Source organism: Sphaerodactylus townsendi, linkage group LG12, assembly GCF_021028975.2.
Source record: "Sphaerodactylus townsendi isolate TG3544 linkage group LG12, MPM_Stown_v2.3, whole genome shotgun sequence".
Taxonomy (NCBI): Eukaryota; Metazoa; Chordata; class Lepidosauria; order Squamata; family Sphaerodactylidae; genus Sphaerodactylus; species Sphaerodactylus townsendi.
The window spans coordinates 23919295-23945412 of NC_059436.1; the positions used below are offsets into that span (position 1 = coordinate 23919295).

At 64.4% G+C, this 26118-nt stretch overlaps 1 protein-coding gene across 1 annotated transcript; it reads left to right on the forward strand.

The window, feature by feature from the left end:
• Positions 1 to 715: 715 nt before the first annotated feature.
• LOC125441420 (nicotinamide N-methyltransferase-like) lies at positions 716 to 23254 on the forward strand. Its single transcript, XM_048511961.1, has 5 exons — positions 716 to 1080; positions 4069 to 4276; positions 16512 to 16678; positions 20872 to 21079; positions 21273 to 23254. Exons 1-5 carry the CDS (start codon positions 936 to 938, stop codon positions 21694 to 21696), a joined length of 1152 nt encoding a protein of 383 aa, XP_048367918.1. The 5' UTR covers positions 716 to 935; the 3' UTR covers positions 21697 to 23254.
• Positions 23255 to 26118: the final 2864 nt, after the last annotated feature.

The window sequence follows — 26118 nt, forward strand, 5'->3', positions numbered from 1 at the left end:
GCCATAATGTATAGTAAACTCACTTGCTGAGCCCTAGAAGGTAGGTGGATTTAATAAAAAATAGAAATAGAAATAGAAATAGTAAGTAGAAGTAAAGTAGAAATTAGAGTAGAGTAGAGTAAATTAGAGTAAGTAAGTAAGTAAGTAAGTAAGTAAGTAAGTAAGTAAGTAAGTAACCGGGTTTCATTCCCCGCTCTTCCACTTGATCTGCATAGGCTTATCTGGTGAACTAGATGAGGCTGTGCACTACAGCATATGCCAGCTGGGTGACCTTGGGCTACTCACAGTTCTCAGTCCAAATGTGTTGTGCCCTACAAAGTTTGTTGTGATGTCTTTCCAAAAGCGGGGAGATTTCAGCTGCATTTTGTAGGAAGAGGGGGGAAAGTATGCAAAAACATATATTTTTTAAAAAAATTATTAAAACATATCTCACTTTACCTGGGAAAGGAGGGGGGGGGGGTTTCAAAGCAAATTATAAGGAAAAAATGATAATGTAAAAGTAATAAAATAAAATATCTTCCCAAGCAATACCTCCAGTTTAGACCCCATTAAAAGATCTGGTAAATGAAATGGCCTTGCACTTCCTCCTGCCAATTTCTACAGATGCCCTCCCCCCCATTTTTCAGGGAGCCCACTTCACAAAGCGGAGGCCACAAAGGGGAAGGTGCTGGCTCTAATTGCTGCCAAGTAGACTACTGTAAGTGGGGGAGCAGCCAGTAGACCACTCTACCATCGTGGCTTGAAAGTGTATTGATAAATGGAACGCAGAAGCTTCACTGTGGCCGTTAAACTGACTCTCCTGCTCTCGGGGATGGGGAAGAGTTAATAGCCAAAGGCCAAGTTCTGGATGTTCAGCACTTTGAACTTCTCTTGTGTTGACAGAGAGGCCCCGGAAAGGGAAAGCTGCCTCTTCCAAGTTCTGCAGAGAGAGCAGCATGGCGGAATTCACCGGACGAGACATTTACCAGACACAGTTTAATCCCAGAGCCTATCTGGAATATTTCCAGTTTGGAGAAGGCACCTTGGGTGATGAAGCCCTGGAATTTTACCTGAAACAGCTTTGCAAGATCTTTGCTTCAGGTACGTCCCCTTAACTGCGAGGCATGCTTGCAAGCCCTTGCCTGATACATAGATTCTTTGAAGGTATTTTAAGGGAGGTTGGTTAGGATCTCCTTTGGAAATTCATTCCAAAATTGTTGAGTGTTCCAACTGTCACAGCTGGGTGGATTGATTGCTCCAGGGGACTGATCTGTTCTGGAGGGGAAGAGCTTGGGTGCCGGCCCATCCCATTTGGGGGTGAGGTGAGTCTTGGCACTGCATGCTTTGGTGGGGGCTGCCAGCTGACTTGTGCTCCTTGGCAGCAAGGGGGATTCATCCAGAGGCTGGCACCCAGATGGCTCCCTATGTCATGCTGCTCCGGGCTTCCCCTAGTGCTTGGGTCTGGGAAAGGGTGTCACAGGGGGCAGCAACGGGAGATCTCCCAACTCCCAACCTCACCTGGAGACTGGTAATTTTTCTCCGACGTTGAAGTGGCCACAGACCCGTCCTTGGAGAAGAAGAAGAGTTTGTATCTAGGCCCCACTTTTCTCAAGCATGGTATAGTGGTTAGGAGCAGGTGCACTCCAATCTTCATCTTGATTATCTTCAGGATCTGGGTGTTAACCTTTAAGGCCTTACGCGGCCTGGGACCTTCGTACCTTCGGGACCGCATTACCCCATATGTCCCTACTCGGCCTCTGCGTTTGGCAGAGGCCAATTTACTGGTGGTCCCTGGCCCCTCTATGATGCGTCTGGCCTCCACTTGGGCCAGGACCTTTACGGCCCTGGCCCCTGCCTGGTGGAACACTCTCCCTCCAGCTGTCTGGGCCCTGCGGGATTTGAGTGAGTTCCACAGGGCCTGTAAGACTGAGTTGTTCCACCGGGCTTTTGGAGTGTCCAGCCGCTGATGTGCCCTCCCCCGCCCCCGGTTCTCGGGGGTCCCTTTAACATCACTGGGACCCACCATCCCCCCCTTCCTTCTTTGGGAGGGTTTTAATGGTAGTTATTGCTGGGCGCCTTTCTTATATTGATTGCTGTTTTAATGGGGTTTAGCTTTGTATTTACTGGAGCCTGTTTATTTTTATCTTATTTGCTCCCTTGTTATAGTTTCTGTGTTGTGAAATAATGTTGTAAACCGCCCAGAGCCCTAGGGGGGTGGGGTGGTTAATAAAAATAAGTAAGTAAGTAAGTAATCGGGTTTCATTCCCCGCTCTTCCACTTGATCTGCATAGGCTTATCTGGTGAACTAGATGAGGTTGTGCACTACAGCATACGCCAGCTGGGTGACCTTGGGCTACTCACAATTCTTCAGAGCTCTCTCAGCCCCACCCACCTCACAGGGAGTTTATTGTGGGGAGGGGGGGGGTAAGGGCAAGGAGATTGTCAGCCCCTTTGAGTCTCCTTACAGGAGAGAAAGGGGGCTATAAATCCAAACTCCTCCTCCTCTTCTTCTTCTTCTTCAACCATAAGGAGACTCAAAGTAGCTTACAAACTCCTTCCCTTCCCTTCCCCACAACAGACACCTTGCGAGGTAGGTGGGGCTGAGAGAGTTTTGAGAGAACTGTGACTGGTCCAAGGTCACCCAGCGGAGGAGCACAGCAGAGTGTGATGCCTTAGAGCCCACTCTCCAAAGTAGCCACTTTCTCCAAGAGAACTGGTCTCTATAGCTTGGAGATGAGTTATAATTCCAGAAGACCTCCAGGCCCAACTTGAGTCTCAGTTCCTCTCCTCTGAAATATGACATGTGAACCAGTTGCTGGAGATTCAGTCAGATCAGAGAGCAGCAGGAGAAAGTTACGTGTGCCAACGGTTTGAAATGCAGTGTTGCCAACAATCATGGAGTGAGAAGAAGCAAAATAGTCTCCCCCTTAATGGGGCATCATTTACCATGTAATGTTACTTCCTGCCCTGCCATGAAAGTTTCAGTTGTCCATTTCAGGGATGCCAACCTCCAGCCAGTACCTGGGGATCCCCTGGAACTATAGTTCATCTCCAGACTACAGAGGTCAGCTCCCCTGGGTTGCTTTCCCTAGTGGTAGGACCTGCAATGTACTATGAGATGCTTGAAGGAGACTCGCTTCCAATTCCAGGGAGGAAGATGGAATTCTGAGCATGTCTCTCTTTGCCCTGGGCCTCCCTCTTGCTCTTGAGGAAGCTCTCTTTATTTTATTTAATTTATTAAATTTGTAGGCCGCCTCATCCCCGAAGGGCTCGAGGCTGCTTCCAACACGGCTGTTCCCGACAGCAAATAATACAACATAAAATTAAACCATTAAAACTCAGCAGCAATCAATAAATACATTAAAAAGCCAGATTGTGTAAGCACATATATACACAGGCGCCCGATCTAAGGCCAGGACAAAAAGGAAAAGAAGGGAAGGGAAGGGGAGGAGCTAGGCAGAGCCCATGGTGGACTTTGGGCCCAACAAGGTGGTCCAGGCTGGCGGTGTTGATTTTTAATGGGGGGCGGTGGAACTGCGGCCGGCCCCTCCAAAAGCCCGGTGGAATAGCTCTGTCTTACAGGCCCCTGCGCGGAGACTTCACCAAAGGTCCCTGCAGGGGCCCACGAGGCAGCTGGAGGTAGAGCTATTCCACCAGGCAGGGGCCAGGAGCTGTAAAGGCTCCCTGGGTCTGAGTCGAGTAGCCAGCCGTGACATCCTACGCAGGGCTTAGAGATCACCAGCCAGTTCCTTGCCGCCATTGATCAGTGAAAGTGGCTCCATAGCGTGGGACAATGAGGGGGGTGATCTGGGGGTCCCGCAGGTATGTGGGCCCCATGCCGCGTAAGGCCTTAAAGGTCAACACCAACACCTTGAAAACGATCCGGAACTCCACTGGGAGCCAGTGCAGGCGGCGCAGCACAGGGGTGATATGATCTGAATAATCACCACCTGTCAGAAGCCGGGTCGCTGCAGATTCTGGACTCAGCTTGAGGCTCCGGATCAGTTACGCCAAAGAGGAAGGCCCAGCATTAGAAGCGAAAGTTACAGTAGTCCAACCTCGAGGTGACCTGCCCTTCCTCTCCACCAGGCCGCCTGAAAGGGGACACCCTGATTGACCTGGGCAGCGGCCCCACCATACACCAATTCATGTCTGCCTGTGAGTCCTTTGGGAGTATTATTGCCTCTGATCCTGTTGTTCAGAACCGCCAGGAAATCGAGATGTGGCTGAAGAGCAAACCAGAAGCGTTTGACTGGACCCCTGTTGTGAAGTATGTGTGTGAGCTGGAAGGACACAGGTATGTGAACTCAAGGAAGGCACATTTCCAATGCTCCTCCCCTCCCCCTCCCCATCGCCATCATGTTCTCAGATCTTCTGACAGCTGCTCAAGGGGTGGCCAGTTACTTCATTTGTTTTGACGTCATAGAATATTTGCGGTCATCCTTGCCGCTGGGGAGGAGGGAAATTGCTGGCCACTGAACAATTTTGTGGTGGGAATGGAAAGGTCAACTTGATTAGGAATTGACACAGGGGGGGCTGTGGAGGCGGACTGGTCCATGAGATGGTGATGAAGGCACTGGGGCCTCAAGCCTGGATGGTTGGAGGAAAAGGACAGCTTAGACCCGTGGTGGAGAACCTTTGGCACTCCAGATGTTATGGACTACAATTCCCATCAGCCCCCCCACCCCCCTTCCCCCCCCCCCCCACCCCCCCAACACCCCCCCCCCCCCAAGCGCCCCCCCCACCCCCACCCGCCCCTCCCCCCACCCCCCCCCCCCCCCCCCCCCCCCCCCCCCCACCCCCCCCCCCCCCCACCCCCCCCCCCCCCCACCCCCCCCCCCCCCCACCCCCCCCCCCCCCCACCCCCCCCCCCCCCCACCCCCCCCCCCCCCCACCCCCCCCCCCCCCCACCCCCCCCCCCCCCCACCCCCCCCCCCCCCCACCCCCCCCCCCCCCCACCCCCCCCCCCCCCCACCCCCCCCCCCCCCCACCCCCCCCCCCCCCCACCCCCCCCCCCCCCCACCCCCCCCCCCCCCCACCCCCCCCCCCCCCCACCCCCCCCCCCCCCCACCCCCCCCCCCCCCCACCCCCCCCCCCCCCCACCCCCCCCCCCCCCCACCCCCCCCCCCCCCCACCCCCCCCCCCCCCCACCCCCCCCCCCCCCCACCCCCCCCCCCCCCCACCCCCCCCCCCCCCCACCCCCCCCCCCCCCCACCCCCCCCCCCCCCCACCCCCCCCCCCCCCCACCCCCCCCCCCCCCCACCCCCCCCCCCCCCCACCCCCCCCCCCCCCCACCCCCCCCCCCCCCCACCCCCCCCCCCCCCCACCCCCCCCCCCCCCCACCCCCCCCCCCCCCCACCCCCCCCCCCCCCCACCCCCCCCCCCCCCCACCCCCCCCCCCCCCCACCCCCCCCCCCCCCCACCCCCCCCCCCCCCCACCCCCCCCCCCCCCCACCCCCCCCCCCCCCCACCCCCCCCCCCCCCCACCCCCCCCCCCCCCCACCCCCCCCCCCCCCCACCCCCCCCCCCCCCCACCCCCCCCCCCCCCCACCCCCCCCCCCCCCCACCCCCCCCCCCCCCCACCCCCCCCCCCCCCCACCCCCCCCCCCCCCCACCCCCCCCCCCCCCCACCCCCCCCCCCCCCCACCCCCCCCCCCCCCCACCCCCCCCCCCCCCCACCCCCCCCCCCCCCCACCCCCCCCCCCCCCCACCCCCCCCCCCCCCCACCCCCCCCCCCCCCCACCCCCCCCCCCCCCCACCCCCCCCCCCCCCCACCCCCCCCCCCCCCCACCCCCCCCCCCCCCCACCCCCCCCCCCCCCCACCCCCCCCCCCCCCCACCCCCCCCCCCCCCCACCCCCCCCCCCCCCCACCCCCCCCCCCCCCCACCCCCCCCCCCCCCCACCCCCCCCCCCCCCCACCCCCCCCCCCCCCCACCCCCCCCCCCCCCCACCCCCCCCCCCCCCCACCCCCCCCCCCCCCCACCCCCCCCCCCCCCCACCCCCCCCCCCCCCCACCCCCCCCCCCCCCCACCCCCCCCCCCCCCCACCCCCCCCCCCCCCCACCCCCCCCCCCCCCCACCCCCCCCCCCCCCCACCCCCCCCCCCCCCCACCCCCCCCCCCCCCCACCCCCCCCCCCCCCCACCCCCCCCCCCCCCCACCCCCCCCCCCCCCCACCCCCCCCCCCCCCCACCCCCCCCCCCCCCCACCCCCCCCCCCCCCCACCCCCCCCCCCCCCCACCCCCCCCCCCCCCCACCCCCCCCCCCCCCCACCCCCCCCCCCCCCCACCCCCCCCCCCCCCCACCCCCCCCCCCCCCCACCCCCCCCCCCCCCCACCCCCCCCCCCCCCCACCCCCCCCCCCCCCCACCCCCCCCCCCCCCCACCCCCCCCCCCCCCCACCCCCCCCCCCCCCCACCCCCCCCCCCCCCCACCCCCCCCCCCCCCCACCCCCCCCCCCCCCCACCCCCCCCCCCCCCCACCCCCCCCCCCCCCCACCCCCCCCCCCCCCCACCCCCCCCCCCCCCCACCCCCCCCCCCCCCCACCCCCCCCCCCCCCCACCCCCCCCCCCCCCCACCCCCCCCCCCCCCCACCCCCCCCCCCCCCCACCCCCCCCCCCCCCCACCCCCCCCCCCCCCCACCCCCCCCCCCCCCCACCCCCCCCCCCCCCCACCCCCCCCCCCCCCCACCCCCCCCCCCCCCCACCCCCCCCCCCCCCCACCCCCCCCCCCCCCCACCCCCCCCCCCCCCCACCCCCCCCCCCCCCCACCCCCCCCCCCCCCCACCCCCCCCCCCCCCCACCCCCCCCCCCCCCCACCCCCCCCCCCCCCCACCCCCCCCCCCCCCCACCCCCCCCCCCCCCCACCCCCCCCCCCCCCCACCCCCCCCCCCCCCCACCCCCCCCCCCCCCCACCCCCCCCCCCCCCCACCCCCCCCCCCCCCCACCCCCCCCCCCCCCCACCCCCCCCCCCCCCCACCCCCCCCCCCCCCCACCCCCCCCCCCCCCCACCCCCCCCCCCCCCCACCCCCCCCCCCCCCCACCCCCCCCCCCCCCCACCCCCCCCCCCCCCCACCCCCCCCCCCCCCCACCCCCCCCCCCCCCCACCCCCCCCCCCCCCCACCCCCCCCCCCCCCCACCCCCCCCCCCCCCCACCCCCCCCCCCCCCCACCCCCCCCCCCCCCCACCCCCCCCCCCCCCCACCCCCCCCCCCCCCCACCCCCCCCCCCCCCCACCCCCCCCCCCCCCCACCCCCCCCCCCCCCCACCCCCCCCCCCCCCCACCCCCCCCCCCCCCCACCCCCCCCCCCCCCCACCCCCCCCCCCCCCCACCCCCCCCCCCCCCCACCCCCCCCCCCCCCCACCCCCCCCCCCCCCCACCCCCCCCCCCCCCCACCCCCCCCCCCCCCCACCCCCCCCCCCCCCCACCCCCCCCCCCCCCCACCCCCCCCCCCCCCCACCCCCCCCCCCCCCCACCCCCCCCCCCCCCCACCCCCCCCCCCCCCCACCCCCCCCCCCCCCCACCCCCCCCCCCCCCCACCCCCCCCCCCCCCCACCCCCCCCCCCCCCCACCCCCCCCCCCCCCCACCCCCCCCCCCCCCCACCCCCCCCCCCCCCCACCCCCCCCCCCCCCCACCCCCCCCCCCCCCCACCCCCCCCCCCCCCCACCCCCCCCCCCCCCCACCCCCCCCCCCCCCCACCCCCCCCCCCCCCCACCCCCCCCCCCCCCCACCCCCCCCCCCCCCCACCCCCCCCCCCCCCCACCCCCCCCCCCCCCCACCCCCCCCCCCCCCCACCCCCCCCCCCCCCCACCCCCCCCCCCCCCCACCCCCCCCCCCCCCCACCCCCCCCCCCCCCCACCCCCCCCCCCCCCCACCCCCCCCCCCCCCCACCCCCCCCCCCCCCCACCCCCCCCCCCCCCCACCCCCCCCCCCCCCCACCCCCCCCCCCCCCCACCCCCCCCCCCCCCCACCCCCCCCCCCCCCCACCCCCCCCCCCCCCCACCCCCCCCCCCCCCCACCCCCCCCCCCCCCCACCCCCCCCCCCCCCCACCCCCCCCCCCCCCCACCCCCCCCCCCCCCCACCCCCCCCCCCCCCCACCCCCCCCCCCCCCCACCCCCCCCCCCCCCCACCCCCCCCCCCCCCCACCCCCCCCCCCCCCCACCCCCCCCCCCCCCCACCCCCCCCCCCCCCCACCCCCCCCCCCCCCCACCCCCCCCCCCCCCCACCCCCCCCCCCCCCCACCCCCCCCCCCCCCCACCCCCCCCCCCCCCCACCCCCCCCCCCCCCCACCCCCCCCCCCCCCCACCCCCCCCCCCCCCCACCCCCCCCCCCCCCCACCCCCCCCCCCCCCCACCCCCCCCCCCCCCCACCCCCCCCCCCCCCCACCCCCCCCCCCCCCCACCCCCCCCCCCCCCCACCCCCCCCCCCCCCCACCCCCCCCCCCCCCCACCCCCCCCCCCCCCCACCCCCCCCCCCCCCCACCCCCCCCCCCCCCCACCCCCCCCCCCCCCCACCCCCCCCCCCCCCCACCCCCCCCCCCCCCCACCCCCCCCCCCCCCCACCCCCCCCCCCCCCCACCCCCCCCCCCCCCCACCCCCCCCCCCCCCCACCCCCCCCCCCCCCCACCCCCCCCCCCCCCCACCCCCCCCCCCCCCCACCCCCCCCCCCCCCCACCCCCCCCCCCCCCCACCCCCCCCCCCCCCCACCCCCCCCCCCCCCCACCCCCCCCCCCCCCCACCCCCCCCCCCCCCCACCCCCCCCCCCCCCCACCCCCCCCCCCCCCCACCCCCCCCCCCCCCCACCCCCCCCCCCCCCCACCCCCCCCCCCCCCCACCCCCCCCCCCCCCCACCCCCCCCCCCCCCCACCCCCCCCCCCCCCCACCCCCCCCCCCCCCCACCCCCCCCCCCCCCCACCCCCCCCCCCCCCCACCCCCCCCCCCCCCCACCCCCCCCCCCCCCCACCCCCCCCCCCCCCCACCCCCCCCCCCCCCCACCCCCCCCCCCCCCCACCCCCCCCCCCCCCCACCCCCCCCCCCCCCCACCCCCCCCCCCCCCCACCCCCCCCCCCCCCCACCCCCCCCCCCCCCCACCCCCCCCCCCCCCCACCCCCCCCCCCCCCCACCCCCCCCCCCCCCCACCCCCCCCCCCCCCCACCCCCCCCCCCCCCCACCCCCCCCCCCCCCCACCCCCCCCCCCCCCCACCCCCCCCCCCCCCCACCCCCCCCCCCCCCCACCCCCCCCCCCCCCCACCCCCCCCCCCCCCCACCCCCCCCCCCCCCCACCCCCCCCCCCCCCCACCCCCCCCCCCCCCCACCCCCCCCCCCCCCCACCCCCCCCCCCCCCCACCCCCCCCCCCCCCCACCCCCCCCCCCCCCCACCCCCCCCCCCCCCCACCCCCCCCCCCCCCCACCCCCCCCCCCCCCCACCCCCCCCCCCCCCCACCCCCCCCCCCCCCCACCCCCCCCCCCCCCCACCCCCCCCCCCCCCCACCCCCCCCCCCCCCCACCCCCCCCCCCCCCCACCCCCCCCCCCCCCCACCCCCCCCCCCCCCCACCCCCCCCCCCCCCCACCCCCCCCCCCCCCCACCCCCCCCCCCCCCCACCCCCCCCCCCCCCCACCCCCCCCCCCCCCCACCCCCCCCCCCCCCCACCCCCCCCCCCCCCCACCCCCCCCCCCCCCCACCCCCCCCCCCCCCCACCCCCCCCCCCCCCCACCCCCCCCCCCCCCCACCCCCCCCCCCCCCCACCCCCCCCCCCCCCCACCCCCCCCCCCCCCCACCCCCCCCCCCCCCCACCCCCCCCCCCCCCCACCCCCCCCCCCCCCCACCCCCCCCCCCCCCCACCCCCCCCCCCCCCCACCCCCCCCCCCCCCCACCCCCCCCCCCCCCCACCCCCCCCCCCCCCCACCCCCCCCCCCCCCCACCCCCCCCCCCCCCCACCCCCCCCCCCCCCCACCCCCCCCCCCCCCCACCCCCCCCCCCCCCCACCCCCCCCCCCCCCCACCCCCCCCCCCCCCCACCCCCCCCCCCCCCCACCCCCCCCCCCCCCCACCCCCCCCCCCCCCCACCCCCCCCCCCCCCCACCCCCCCCCCCCCCCACCCCCCCCCCCCCCCACCCCCCCCCCCCCCCACCCCCCCCCCCCCCCACCCCCCCCCCCCCCCACCCCCCCCCCCCCCCACCCCCCCCCCCCCCCACCCCCCCCCCCCCCCACCCCCCCCCCCCCCCACCCCCCCCCCCCCCCACCCCCCCCCCCCCCCACCCCCCCCCCCCCCCACCCCCCCCCCCCCCCACCCCCCCCCCCCCCCACCCCCCCCCCCCCCCACCCCCCCCCCCCCCCACCCCCCCCCCCCCCCACCCCCCCCCCCCCCCACCCCCCCCCCCCCCCACCCCCCCCCCCCCCCACCCCCCCCCCCCCCCACCCCCCCCCCCCCCCACCCCCCCCCCCCCCCACCCCCCCCCCCCCCCACCCCCCCCCCCCCCCACCCCCCCCCCCCCCCACCCCCCCCCCCCCCCACCCCCCCCCCCCCCCACCCCCCCCCCCCCCCACCCCCCCCCCCCCCCACCCCCCCCCCCCCCCACCCCCCCCCCCCCCCACCCCCCCCCCCCCCCACCCCCCCCCCCCCCCACCCCCCCCCCCCCCCACCCCCCCCCCCCCCCACCCCCCCCCCCCCCCACCCCCCCCCCCCCCCACCCCCCCCCCCCCCCACCCCCCCCCCCCCCCACCCCCCCCCCCCCCCACCCCCCCCCCCCCCCACCCCCCCCCCCCCCCACCCCCCCCCCCCCCCACCCCCCCCCCCCCCCACCCCCCCCCCCCCCCACCCCCCCCCCCCCCCACCCCCCCCCCCCCCCACCCCCCCCCCCCCCCACCCCCCCCCCCCCCCACCCCCCCCCCCCCCCACCCCCCCCCCCCCCCACCCCCCCCCCCCCCCACCCCCCCCCCCCCCCACCCCCCCCCCCCCCCACCCCCCCCCCCCCCCACCCCCCCCCCCCCCCACCCCCCCCCCCCCCCACCCCCCCCCCCCCCCACCCCCCCCCCCCCCCACCCCCCCCCCCCCCCACCCCCCCCCCCCCCCACCCCCCCCCCCCCCCACCCCCCCCCCCCCCCACCCCCCCCCCCCCCCACCCCCCCCCCCCCCCACCCCCCCCCCCCCCCACCCCCCCCCCCCCCCACCCCCCCCCCCCCCCACCCCCCCCCCCCCCCACCCCCCCCCCCCCCCACCCCCCCCCCCCCCCACCCCCCCCCCCCCCCACCCCCCCCCCCCCCCACCCCCCCCCCCCCCCACCCCCCCCCCCCCCCACCCCCCCCCCCCCCCACCCCCCCCCCCCCCCACCCCCCCCCCCCCCCACCCCCCCCCCCCCCCACCCCCCCCCCCCCCCACCCCCCCCCCCCCCCACCCCCCCCCCCCCCCACCCCCCCCCCCCCCCACCCCCCCCCCCCCCCACCCCCCCCCCCCCCCACCCCCCCCCCCCCCCACCCCCCCCCCCCCCCACCCCCCCCCCCCCCCACCCCCCCCCCCCCCCACCCCCCCCCCCCCCCACCCCCCCCCCCCCCCACCCCCCCCCCCCCCCACCCCCCCCCCCCCCCACCCCCCCCCCCCCCCACCCCCCCCCCCCCCCACCCCCCCCCCCCCCCACCCCCCCCCCCCCCCACCCCCCCCCCCCCCCACCCCCCCCCCCCCCCACCCCCCCCCCCCCCCACCCCCCCCCCCCCCCACCCCCCCCCCCCCCCACCCCCCCCCCCCCCCACCCCCCCCCCCCCCCACCCCCCCCCCCCCCCACCCCCCCCCCCCCCCACCCCCCCCCCCCCCCACCCCCCCCCCCCCCCACCCCCCCCCCCCCCCACCCCCCCCCCCCCCCACCCCCCCCCCCCCCCACCCCCCCCCCCCCCCACCCCCCCCCCCCCCCACCCCCCCCCCCCCCCACCCCCCCCCCCCCCCACCCCCCCCCCCCCCCACCCCCCCCCCCCCCCACCCCCCCCCCCCCCCACCCCCCCCCCCCCCCACCCCCCCCCCCCCCCACCCCCCCCCCCCCCCACCCCCCCCCCCCCCCACCCCCCCCCCCCCCCACCCCCCCCCCCCCCCACCCCCCCCCCCCCCCACCCCCCCCCCCCCCCACCCCCCCCCCCCCCCACCCCCCCCCCCCCCCACCCCCCCCCCCCCCCACCCCCCCCCCCCCCCACCCCCCCCCCCCCCCACCCCCCCCCCCCCCCACCCCCCCCCCCCCCCACCCCCCCCCCCCCCCACCCCCCCCCCCCCCCACCCCCCCCCCCCCCCACCCCCCCCCCCCCCCACCCCCCCCCCCCCCCACCCCCCCCCCCCCCCACCCCCCCCCCCCCCCACCCCCCCCCCCCCCCACCCCCCCCCCCCCCCACCCCCCCCCCCCCCCACCCCCCCCCCCCCCCACCCCCCCCCCCCCCCACCCCCCCCCCCCCCCACCCCCCCCCCCCCCCACCCCCCCCCCCCCCCACCCCCCCCCCCCCCCACCCCCCCCCCCCCCCACCCCCCCCCCCCCCCACCCCCCCCCCCCCCCACCCCCCCCCCCCCCCACCCCCCCCCCCCCCCACCCCCCCCCCCCCCCACCCCCCCCCCCCCCCACCCCCCCCCCCCCCCACCCCCCCCCCCCCCCACCCCCCCCCCCCCCCACCCCCCCCCCCCCCCACCCCCCCCCCCCCCCACCCCCCCCCCCCCCCACCCCCCCCCCCCCCCACCCCCCCCCCCCCCCACCCCCCCCCCCCCCCACCCCCCCCCCCCCCCACCCCCCCCCCCCCCCACCCCCCCCCCCCCCCACCCCCCCCCCCCCCCACCCCCCCCCCCCCCCACCCCCCCCCCCCCCCACCCCCCCCCCCCCCCACCCCCCCCCCCCCCCACCCCCCCCCCCCCCCACCCCCCCCCCCCCCCACCCCCCCCCCCCCCCACCCCCCCCCCCCCCCACCCCCCCCCCCCCCCACCCCCCCCCCCCCCCACCCCCCCCCCCCCCCACCCCCCCCCCCCCCCACCCCCCCCCCCCCCCACCCCCCCCCCCCCCCACCCCCCCCCCCCCCCACCCCCCCCCCCCCCCACCCCCCCCCCCCCCCACCCCCCCCCCCCCCCACCCCCCCCCCCCCCCACCCCCCCCCCCCCCCACCCCCCCCCCCCCCCACCCCCCCCCCCCCCCACCCCCCCCCCCCCCCACCCCCCCCCCCCCCCACCCCCCCCCCCCCCCACCCCCCCCCCCCCCCACCCCCCCCCCCCCCCACCCCCCCCCCCCCCCACCCCCCCCCCCCCCCACCCCCCCCCCCCCCCACCCCCCCCCCCCCCCACCCCCCCCCCCCCCCACCCCCCCCCCCCCCCACCCCCCCCCCCCCCCACCCCCCCCCCCCCCCACCCCCCCCCCCCCCCACCCCCCCCCCCCCCCACCCCCCCCCCCCCCCACCCCCCCCCCCCCCCACCCCCCCCCCCCCCCACCCCCCCCCCCCCCCACCCCCCCCCCCCCCCACCCCCCCCCCCCCCCACCCCCCCCCCCCCCCACCCCCCCCCCCCCCCACCCCCCCCCCCCCCCACCCCCCCCCCCCCCCACCCCCCCCCCCCCCCACCCCCCCCCCCCCCCACCCCCCCCCCCCCCCACCCCCCCCCCCCCCCACCCCCCCCCCCCCCCACCCCCCCCCCCCCCCACCCCCCCCCCCCCCCACCCCCCCCCCCCCCCACCCCCCCCCCCCCCCACCCCCCCCCCCCCCCACCCCCCCCCCCCCCCACCCCCCCCCCCCCCCACCCCCCCCCCCCCCCACCCCCCCCCCCCCCCACCCCCCCCCCCCCCCACCCCCCCCCCCCCCCACCCCCCCCCCCCCCCACCCCCCCCCCCCCCCACCCCCCCCCCCCCCCACCCCCCCCCCCCCCCACCCCCCCCCCCCCCCACCCCCCCCCCCCCCCACCCCCCCCCCCCCCCACCCCCCCCCCCCCCCACCCCCCCCCCCCCCCACCCCCCCCCCCCCCCACCCCCCCCCCCCCCCACCCCCCCCCCCCCCCACCCCCCCCCCCCCCCACCCCCCCCCCCCCCCACCCCCCCCCCCCCCCACCCCCCCCCCCCCCCACCCCCCCCCCCCCCCACCCCCCCCCCCCCCCACCCCCCCCCCCCCCCACCCCCCCCCCCCCCCACCCCCCCCCCCCCCCACCCCCCCCCCCCCCCACCCCCCCCCCCCCCCACCCCCCCCCCCCCCCACCCCCCCCCCCCCCCACCCCCCCCCCCCCCCACCCCCCCCCCCCCCCACCCCCCCCCCCCCCCACCCCCCCCCCCCCCCACCCCCCCCCCCCCCCACCCCCCCCCCCCCCCACCCCCCCCCCCCCCCACCCCCCCCCCCCCCCACCCCCCCCCCCCCCCACCCCCCCCCCCCCCCACCCCCCCCCCCCCCCACCCCCCCCCCCCCCCACCCCCCCCCCCCCCCACCCCCCCCCCCCCCCACCCCCCCCCCCCCCCACCCCCCCCCCCCCCCACCCCCCCCCCCCCCCACCCCCCCCCCCCCCCACCCCCCCCCCCCCCCACCCCCCCCCCCCCCCACCCCCCCCCCCCCCCACCCCCCCCCCCCCCCACCCCCCCCCCCCCCCACCCCCCCCCCCCCCCACCCCCCCCCCCCCCCACCCCCCCCCCCACCCACCCCCCCCCCCCACCACACCCCGCTCCCCCCCCCCCCCCCCCCCCCCCTCACAGGCACCCTGCTCCCCTCCCCACACACACACCTTGTAAAGCCAGGATCCAGCTTTGCAGACAGTTTTCTAGAGCCCATTGTATTTTCTCACTCAATGGGTATTATTGCTAGTTGCCATGCATGTGGCTTCCCCAAATAAAACATGAGGTGCATGAGGCACATTCAGCAGTAAGGTACCATTTTAATTACATAGTAATTAGAGTCTCAGAAGGGAGTTAGTTTTTAAAGGAAGACGGAATTGTCTTAAAATAGCATTTGGTTCAGTATATGTCCCCAGATAAGACCAAGACTTAAACAAATGATGGAACTGTTATACAGCTGACCAGATTGTGAGATGTTCCTTACAGGAAACTTTAACAGTATATTTGATGTTATCTCTGATATTCTGGGGAGAACATTGCATGATAATATATTTCCCAGAGAGTAGCTGAAAGAAACGGTTTGTAGGATATCTTTAGATACTTCCCATCCAAACAGCTTATACCTTCTATTTGCATGCTGTAAGGTCCCCTTTCTGCATTTATTAACTGTTTTGTATCCCTTGGATAGCGCACAGCTTAAAAAGAGATGAATTGCCTGTTATCTGCTTCTAGATACATTTTATAGACAAGTTCAAACTGTGCTTCTTTTGCTGTGTTGTAACAGACTGTATTGTGACTGGGGGTGACATTATTGCTTATTAAGCTGTATGGAAGAATGGTATGAAAAAAAATAAAAGAATTTAAAAAGAAGTCATATGTAGAGTGACAAGCTTGGTAGATGCAGGGAATGTTGTGGATGTGGCATACCTTGAATTCGGTAAGGCATTCATCCAGCCTCTGTTTAAAAGCCTCCAAAGGAAGAGACTCCACCATCCTCTGAGGTCATGCATTCCACTGTCGAACAGCCCTGACTGTCAGGAAGTTCTTCCTAATGTTTAGGTGGAATCTCTTGTCCTTCACCTAGAACCCATCACCCCTGGTCCAAGTCTCTTGAGCAGCAGAAAACAAGCTTGCTTCCTCTTCAACATGACATCCTTTCAATAATAGAACATGGCTATCATGTCACCCCTCTTCTTCAGATTAAATATATCCAGTTCTCTAAGCCACTCCTCATAGGGCATGAAATCCAGACCCATTATCATTTTGGTCTCTCTCCTCTAGACCCCGTCTAGTATATCTATTTCATTCTTGACGCGCACTGCCCAGAACTTGACACAGTATTCCAGATGTCTGGCCCATGCAGAACAGAGAGGTACTATTACATCCATAGATCTAGACACTACATTCCTATTGACGCAGCACAGAATTGCATTAGCTTTCTTAGCTGCCACATCACACTGCTAACTCATGTTCAACAAGAAGACCAGGCCTCAGCAGGGCTGCTCTGACTTCCAGAACAGAGGCTTGGGAGGGGGGGGGCAGCATTCCCAGGGGCCTTCCGGGGCTTTGGGCTGGGACTGGGAGCCATCTGGATGGCATAAATCCAGAAGCTTAATGGCACTTTCTGTGGGGAGGGGTTTGGGGGATTTTTTTTATCTCCGCAACTCTGGAAAGCCCTCTTGGAGGTGGTGGGGTGGAGCCGCATTGGCATCACATCCCGCTGCCTCTGGGTTTGGATGCCTGAACAAGATCAGTTAATAGGCTTGCATTATGCGCAGCTACGAGCATACGTAAGCATGCTTATTGCGATAGTAAGCTATAAACTGTTCACCACTTCTATAGTCCCTCCCATTGGCTCTCTGATTGGATTTCGGTTTTTCAAGGGTCCGTGTGGGCTGGTGGAAAAGCTCTTGGTTGGAGTGGGAAAAGATTGGAGTGGGAAAAGATATAAAAACTTGGTGCAGAAGGAAACAAGGATCATTGGGACCTTTGTGCAGGCTGGAAGACACCATGGTGACGATCCGGAGTGGAAAAGAAGATTATTTGCAGTATTTTAATCCCCACGGCTTTATGAAAACCTACTATACACAGAGCCTTGATATCTGTGCAAAGGATGCCATTTTAACTTTCACTCTGAAAAGCCTCCAGAAAGCCTTCGCATCAGGTGAGTCTGTTGCAGCCATCCCCATGGCTACTGTGGGCTGTCCAAAATATTAGACATCTATGGGCTATGTGTGATACTGAAGGAATTTCCAGTTTATTCCCCATCAAACCACCCACACTGAGAAATCCATTGAGAAAGTGCTTCCTCCTTCTGTAACCATTGGAGAGGAGATGTGAGAACTTGGTTTCCTCCTGCTCTTGAAGGGGCCCTTGTGGGAGGAAGGCATTTGGGCTTGAAAGCAGAATGCCAAAGGGCTGGTTCTGTGTGTGGTTTTCTGTGCCACCTCCTCCCCCATCCCTGCTCAGCTGCACCAGAGCTTGTCTACTACCTTCTACCTGAACCAGAGCTTGCTTGCTTCCAGCAAGGAGCTTTCAAGGCAAGTGAGAAACAGAGGTGGTTTGTCATTGCCTTCTTCTGTAGAGTCTGTCATGGTGGTCTCCTTTCCAAGCATTGACCCTCCTTAGCTGCTGAGATCTGACAGAAATGGGCTATACCCTGCCGGCTTCCCTCCTGCTACCTTCTCTACTGGGGTTATTCTCAAGTGATGAGGCAGGTATGCATGCCCCTGGCACTTGTCCGATCCAGTTTCGGGGGCTTGAGAGGACAGCCACTCCCACTCCCCAATTTAGTCTTGGCCACCGTGGTGTAGTGATTAAGGGCAGGTGCACCTCAATCTGGAGAACCGGGTTGGGTTCCTCGCCCTGCCACTTGAGCTGTGGAGGTTTATCTGGTAAACCAAATTAGCTTGTGCACTCCAACACATGCCAGCTAGGTGACCTTGGGCTAGTCACAGTTCTCTCAGAACTCTCTCAGCCCCACACACCTCACAGGGTGTTTGTTGGGGGGGGGGAGTCTGTAAACCCCTTTGAGTCTCCTTAGCGGAGAGAAAGGGGGGGATATAAATCCAAACTCTTCTTGTTCTTCTCCAAAGGGACCAGAAATCAGCCACAGGAAGGATGGCAAAGGCCTGTAGAAAAACCATCTTGCCTCTTAGCAGAGGCTTAGTAGTTTGTGGAAACTGGCAGTTGAAGCTAAAAGATCCATAGTAGTACCTGGCAAATGGCATGCATTGAGCCTCTGCTAAAGGATGGGGCATTTTTTCTATGGGCAGTTAGCAACTTGAGCAATAGCGGATAGAAAAGACTATCAGAGTTGACTTATATGTTATAATGAATAAGGGCATAGAATTCCGAACTCACTTAAGATTGCAGGTCATATTTTTAAAAGTTCCTCTCCAGAAAAGTTCTCTTGTATGTCATAAATTAGCACACTGCATGGAGGACTATGTTTAATGCCTCTCTTTGGTCTGCTGCCTTGCCACATTCAGGTCGATTCCCCACTGAGGATTAGATGCATGCTCATCACACAAAATATCCAGGTTTCCAGCAGAACTCCCCACTGCACCAGTGCCGAACACATTTTCATCCCGTTTCTGGTGCCCCCTCCCCCTCAGCACCTGTTATTTTAGAACCTGGAAGAAAATAGACGTTTTCAAAAATGCATGGGAAATCTGGAGCAGTGGGGAAGTTGTGGGGTGAATCCAGATTCGTTTTTCCTGCCGCTGGTAGTTGTATATAGTTGTATATGTATATATATACATATAGCCTCCCATCCAATAAGAACGCAGTGTGCTGTGCGTGATGCACGCGCAGCCTTTTTAAAAAACATTTTGTGGACTGGAGATCCACATGGATACGAAGCAACACGGGGCTGGTTTTGACTGATTGACTGAGTAGAAGGCGATACAAAGCAGTGCTACACATTGTATCCACATGGATCTGACTACATGGAGGTGCACGGAAACAGGGCTTTGCTTTAATCGCCCGTTTCTTTGTCTCCGCATAGAGTTGTTCTGCGCGTACTCGTGCAGACAAGGATCCACAAGGTTAAAAATAAAAAAATTCCCGCCCCAACACAACACAGCAGCCAATCAGGATAGCCCCTGAGTGTATTATTATTATTATTATTATTATTATTATTATTATTATTATTATTATTATTATTATTATTATTATTATTATTATTATTATTATTATGGTGCTGTGTGGTTTCTGGGCTGTATGGCCATGTTCTAGCAGCATTCTCTCCTGACGTTTCGCCTGCATCTGTGGCTGGCATCTTCAGAGGATCCTCAGAGATTCAGATCCTCTGAAGATGCCAGCCACAGATGCAGGTGAAACGTCAGGAGAGAATGCTGCTAGAATACGGCCGGAAACCACACAGCACCCAAGTGATTCCGGCCGTGAAAGCCTTCGACAATACATTGTTGTTGTTGTTGTTGTTGCTGCTGCTGCTGTTGCTGTTGCTGTTGCTGTTGCTGTTGTTAACAACAACAGCAACAGCAACAACTAACCAATAAATAGCACCTAAAGTTAATACTCAAGCTCCATATACTATAAAATTAATTCCCATTAAAACAGCGATTACTACCTTAAATCGGCATCCCGTGAACGACCCTTACTTAAAAGCCCCCTTAAAAAGAAGAGGAGGGGGAACGGTGGGTCCCAATGCTGTTAAGGGACCCAAAGAGAATGGAGGTTGATTGTGTGTTCCATCCAACTCAGTGGGGAATCCTTCATTGCTGCTGCATTTCTGTGAACAAGGATCGTTTGTGGGGCAGAAGCTGCAGTGCGGACACTGAAACCGTGCTCCAAAGGTCCCGTTTTTCCCCAAACCAGTTAGTATCTACATTCATTTTTCCGGTGGGGAATTGACCCAAGAGAGCATTTGTTTGGTTGCTTAGTGTGCAAGAGGTGGAGGAGCATTCAAAAATAGGAACTAAGATCAGAATCGTCTGGAAGGCGGTATAATTGGTTGCCAATTGGAGACCCTACATTTTTGACAAAGCAGTCGGATCATCAGCCTACAAAGGATTAAGATCAACATGCCTTTTTCCTGTGTCTAGCAAGACCCTTTCTTTGAGGCATTTTACAAAGCCACTGAAGATACTTTGCCTAGTGTGTTAGTTTCTTATGAGACAATCTTTGGGACAGTAGGAGACTCTTCAGTCGCAAGACTCAAAGATTCCTTGGGCCCAAGGCGTGCCTCTAGCCTAGAGATTGAAGAAAGGGTGGTGGTCCAGGAGGTACATATGAATTAGGGGGAGGAGTGGGCTAAGGGATGCTAACCAAGGTTATCAACACCAGGTTAGAAGATTCCTAGAAAATGCCTTTCCACTGCTTCTCCGTCCACACACACACACACACACACACACACACACACACACACACACACACACGAGAACTGCCTTTCCACAGGACATTGTCTTAACAGAAGCCCTCAGTGTCTCCAACCTGAGGGATTTTGCCCCCTGCACCGTGTGCTTGGGAGTGGGGAAGGGAAGAAGGGTGCCCCAGCTGAGCTTTAAAACCTTCCTGACAAGGATTGATACTTTCAGATGCGGCTTCATAAACATACGTGGGGAATCCCAAGGGTTAAGGGTAGAGTTAGGATTAGGGTTCTCATGAGCAACAAAAGAGTCAGCTGCTCATTTAATTGATATATTTATGTGTAGCCAATCTCTAGGTAACACCTGGAAATCTCCTGCTATTACAGTTGCTTTTCAGGTGACCAAGAGCTTGGCTGTGCCAGGAAAGGGCAGGGTACCAATCAAACCAAATTCATCACCAATCAAATCAGTTCCCCTAGAGAAAATGGCTGCTTTGGGGAGTAGACTATTTATTTATCTATCTATTCATTCATTCATTCATTCATTCATTCATTCATTTACTTACTTACTTACTTACTAGATTTATATCCCGCCCTTCCCAATAGGGCTCAGGGCAGCAAACGTCAATAAAACAATGAAAACAATGACATTGTACCCTGATGAAGCCCCTCCTTTCCCCAACATCCCCCTCCCCAGGCTCCACCCCCAAAATCTCCAGGTATTTGGCAAACAATATACACCCATATATATGGCCTTCCTGCCATTCACACAAGGTGGTTTGGAATAACTTTGTATGAGAAAACATGGAGTCACCCTTGTGGAAAAGCACACTGTTCACCCAGGAGAAGAGAAGAAAATCAGCACACGGTGCCCCTTCCACACTCTTTCTATTAACACCCTTTGCCAAAAATAACACAAAGGATAAGGAGGGAAGAAAGAGTGGGAGAAGGAAAACAGACAGATAGATGCAGATACCTTCATTGGCACACAGAGATTAAAAATACAGCCTTGTGTTAAAATTCAGGAGGCCTGCAAGGAGACACCCTGATTGATATTGGAAGCGGGCCCACCATCCACCAGTTCCTGTCGGCCTGCGAGTCCTTCCGAGAGATCGTGGCCTCAGATTATACCGACCAGAACCGGGAGGAGATGCAGCGGTGGCTGAAGAGGGAGCCGGGAGCGTTTGATTGGAGCGCAGTGGTGAAATACGCCTGCCAGCTGGAAGGGGACAGGTATGGGGCATCAGTTGGCATTTGGCACAATAAGGGGACCTTTCTGTTTCCCCATGGGAGCTAATGCCAGCGGGGGAGGGACATTTTAAGGCAGGGAAGATTATTTATTTATTTGAAAGAATTGCATCCCACCAGAATCTTTCATTTCTATTGACCTGAGGCCTATTGTCTCCTATTGTCTTGTTTCCTATAGGGAGACATGGCTTGAAAAAGAAGAGAAGGTCAGAAGGACCATCAAGCAAGTCCTCAAATGTGATGTGACTCAAGCCAATCCTTTTGCTCCCTTGGCGGTGCCTCCAGCTGATTGCGTGCTTTCTGTTCTCTGTCTGGAAACAGCTTGCAAAGACCTGCCAGCCTACAACTCAGCTGTGAAGAATATTGGCTCTCTTGTGAAGCCCGGAGGGCATCTCATCACGATCATAGCTCTTGAAGCAAACTACTACAGGGTTGGCAAGAATCGGTTCTTCTGCCTCTACCTAAAGCAGGAAACTGTTAATGATGCTGTGAGAGGGGCTGGCTTTGAAATTGTTTGGGCTGATTTTAAACGAGTTAGTTTTTCACCAGATGTGTCAGACAATCGAGGCAGGTATGCCTTGGTAGCCCAGAAACACCAGTGAAATGTATGGCCTAGTGTATGAATGGGGAAAAAAAGAAAACCAAAATACATTGAACAAGAACAAGAACACAAAAGGGATTGAACTGCATGTAATATAAGCTTATTTGGGAGAATAAGTAGAAGCAAGATACTATTTGGGAAAAGGGGCTGTAAATTTAGTAGAAGAATTTTTCTGCTCTCTCTCTCTGAGACTAAATTAATAAAGCATGAACAATGTTAAACATCTATTAGGGAATGTGAATGAATTGAATTGTCCTTTACAAATACAAAGGATGAAAGTGGGACTTAACAAGAAGGGAGACATTCTGTTCATGCAAGACTCATCATGTAAAACTGGAGCACACAAAACACAAATTAATTGTGCAGCGTGTTCCTGACAATGAACCAGAAAAAGTGAGGAAATGTAGTCCTGGGAAATGTAGTCCTCGGCCATCCAGGAAGGTCTAGATTCCAGCTCCTTCCGGAGGGGCAAGGGATATGCTTCCCAGTAGCCCTTTCAAAGACTGTCACTGTAGGGAATGCTGCTATCTTTGCACAAGCATTCTCCAATGAGGAGGGGGCATTGCAAAAGTGGTGGCATAAAGGCAACAGGCACATTACTAGCTCCACCCCACCCCCCTTACAAAGTGAGGATTCATCTTTGCATATGTGAGAGAGTTCTCTTTATCTTCAAAGGAACCCTGCTGGTGCTCCCCCTTTGCAAAGCTGAGATCCAGCTTTGTAAACAGGGTGTGTATGCCAATGGAGGTGGGGAGAACTCTCCTCATCTTCATAGGCACCCTGTTGCCGCCGCCCCCCTTTGCAAAGCCGGGATCCAGCTTTGCAAACTGTGTGTGTTGGGGGTGCCTATGTAGAACTGGGGAACACTCCCCACCTTCACAGGCACCCTGCTCCCCCCGCCACACCTAGTAAAGCCAGGATCCAGCTTTGCAAACAACAGTTTTCAAGAGCCCACTGTATTTTCTCACTCAATGGGTTTTATTGCTAGTCTGCCATGCATGTGGTTTCCCTAAATAAAACAAGCACATTCAGCAGTAAGGTACCAATTTGAATGACATAGTAATTAGAGTCTCAGAAGGGAGTTCGTTTTTGAAGGAAGGCTGAATTGTCTTAAAATAGCATTTGGTTCAGTATATGTCCCCAGTTAAGACCAAAACCCATTCCTTAAACAAATGATGGATCTGTTACACAGCTGAGCAGATTGTGAGGTATTCCTTACAGGAGACTTTAACAGTATATTTGATCTTATCTCTGATACTCTGGGGAGAACATTGCATAAAAATATATTCCCCAGAGAGTAGCTGAAAGAAACAGTTTGTAGGATATCTTTAGATACTTCCCATCCAAACAGCTTATACCTTCTATTTGCATGCTGTAAAGTCCCCTTTCTGCATTTATTAACTGTTTTGTATCCCTTGGATAGCGCACAGCTTAAAAAGAGATGAACTGCCTGTTATCTGCTTCTAGATACATTTTATAGACTAGTTCTTTTGCTGTGTTGTAACAGACTGTATTGTGACTGGGGGTGACATTATTGCTTATTAAGCTGTATGGAAGAATGGCATGAAAAAAAATAAAAGAATTTAAAAAGAAGTCATCTGTGTTATCATCAGTTACGGCTAAAGTGAACAATTGTCGTGATTATCTGTATAGCTGTGATTTTTGCATAGACACATCACATGTTTTTTAAGTTTACTGTTCAGCCCCCAAGTACCGCTTTTCCTATGTTTCCCTTCATGCATCTGAAGTGGGCTCCAACCCATCAGAACTTATGGTACAATAACAATGCCATCCTCAACTTAGGCAGATTCCACATGGGCCAAAAACAACAATGTGAAAACATTGGGGAAAACTGTAAAAGGGTTTAAAACTGTGTAAAAGGGTTTACACCATTTTCGCACTGCTGTTTTTGGCCCCTGGAGAATCTGCCAGAGTTAAACTTTTCTAAACTTCACTGAAGTCAGAAGGGTGTAATTCTGTTTAGACCTGCACTTGTAAACCTACTAGGCTTTAAAGTTGGTCTAAGGATAACCCTGGGTAGAAAACTGGAAATGGTGCAACATAATGTTTGTGTTAGGTCTCGATCCTTGAAGCAATAAACAGGCTCTGGATTATTGATCAGAAGCGTTTATCGGAAAGGTAATGCAGCACCTAGCTCGCAAGAAGCCGTTTCTGCCAGACCTGGCTTTTGCACCTTTCTTTATTAGAACCGAAATCCCCTCGCCCGTTTCCCAAAGAATGTGAGAAACAGAGATAAGGCCACTTGGCCATCCGCCCCCACAGAGCAACAGGAATACTCCGTTTCTCATGGGAGTAGAGAAGGTGTCAGGGATAAGTCTTGTTTGGTTATCATTTTGAGAGGCATAAGAACAAACCAATTGCAGAGCGTTGTCCTCACTGATTGTAACCATTATTGTATTTTGAAAAACCCGACCTGCCTTTAACAGCCGTGAAGTTTAATGAGGCCAGTTGGTTAATTATCTAGAATCTGGCTAACTGTTATATTTACATTGAGATTACTTTGCCGTGCCGTTCTAACTTATGTTTATATATATTACTCCAATGGGAGAATGAAAACAAATTTCCTAAACATTTGGTTACTGTTTGTAAAATTATAAATTTATTTTGGTTACTTAAAAGTAAATTGCTACTCCAGTGGGAGAACTAATTTTTTGAAGTTTTCATTGTAGCCTGTGGGTACAAGTTTTCTTCATTTTCACTTGTTGGGTTATCAGGCACGAGAATAATGAAAGTAAGAACAAAGTGGAAACATTCCATTAACAGGATGCTTACATTTAACAGGCAGGACACATATACCTTAGAGCAATTACACTGACAGGACCGCACTTCAATCACCCAGATATAATCACCATCTACACTTATATGTTCTTGCCCTGAAATCAGGAATGCACCTCAATCACTGGGTACCACCCTTGGCAGTTTGCACCCTTTAAATTTTCCTGTGCTGGCACAGTGCCCAGCCTTGTCCAGCAGGTGTCATATAAGGATAAGATTGCACCATCACTCTCAAGATACCCACTTGCTGCCTAAACAGCCCAAAGTGCCTTTAATAGGATAGGGGAAATGCTGATTCGAGAAGGAGGAGGAGGAGCTGGCGTGTGTGGGAGTGTACAGGCTAATCTGAATTCCCCAGATAAGCCTCCACAGCTCAGACGGCAGAGCTGGGAATCAAACCCGGTTCCCCCAGATTAGATACCTGAGCTCTTAACCTCCTACACCACTGCTGTATGTAGCAAGCCTGTCTTATGAGGAATGGCAGCCCAAATAGAACAAATATAAATCCCTGTTGAGCTTTGTAAAAAAATGCAGGACATTAAAATAGTTTCTGGCATGAACTGCAGAGGTAGGAATTCTGTTTGCTTTCACTCCACCCTCGTTTCTGGCACTGGGATTCAGAGGCTGACTTTGAATGTGGGGCTTCCCTTTACATGGAATTGCAGAGATCACAGCTGGGACCCTCTGCAGGCACATCACAGGCTCTGCCACCAAGCCATGTCCAAGTTGCCAGGCTGCTGAAAATAAAAATTGCTGACGCACGATGCACACAATGCACACATTATTTATTTCTGAAAGTTCAATTGATACTCGCTGGAGAGTGACTTATCCAACTTCACCATCAATATCCACTGCATCGTCATCTGAGGCCAGTTGGAACAAATAACCCTCCATTTCTGAGAAACTCCACAATGGGAGGCAAAGACACAATATCCACTCTGTGTCTGCTGTGACTGAAACAGAGGGTGATTTGGAGACCCGGCTGGACAATTTTCAGACACATAGAAATTGCCAAGCATCAGTTCTGTGTGAGCAGCAATAGGAGGAGGCACTTTGTGGAATTAACAGCACAGCTGGGCACATTGTGGGCACAGCAGCTGCAAAAGTCTTGGTCCAATACAGATGTTAGTCCAGGACGAAGAAGAAGAAGAAGAAGAAGAAGAAGAAGAAGAAGAAGAAGAAGAAGAAGAAGAAGAAGAAGAAGAAGAAGAAGGAGGAGGAGGAGGAGGAGGAGGAGGAGGAGGAGGAGGAGGAGTTTGGATTTATATCCCCCTTTCTCTCCTGTAGGAGACTCAAAGGGGCTTACAATCTCCTTGCCCTTCCCCCCTCACAACAAACACCCTGTGAGGTAGGTGGGGTTGAGAGAGCTCCGAGAAGCTGTGACTAGCCCAAGGTCACCCGGCTGGCATGTGTGGGAGTGTGCAGGCTAATCTGAATTCCCCAGATAAGCCTCCACAGCTCAGATGGCAGAGCTGGGAATCAAACCTGGTTCCTCCAGATTAGATACATGAGCTCTTAACCTCCTACACCACTGAAGTGAAAACCAATCTTCAAAGCAAGTGTTTCCCTGCTCAATAACTTTGTGGTCTCTTTCAAAGAGCGCTGCATTGGGTCCCCAATGGGAAGA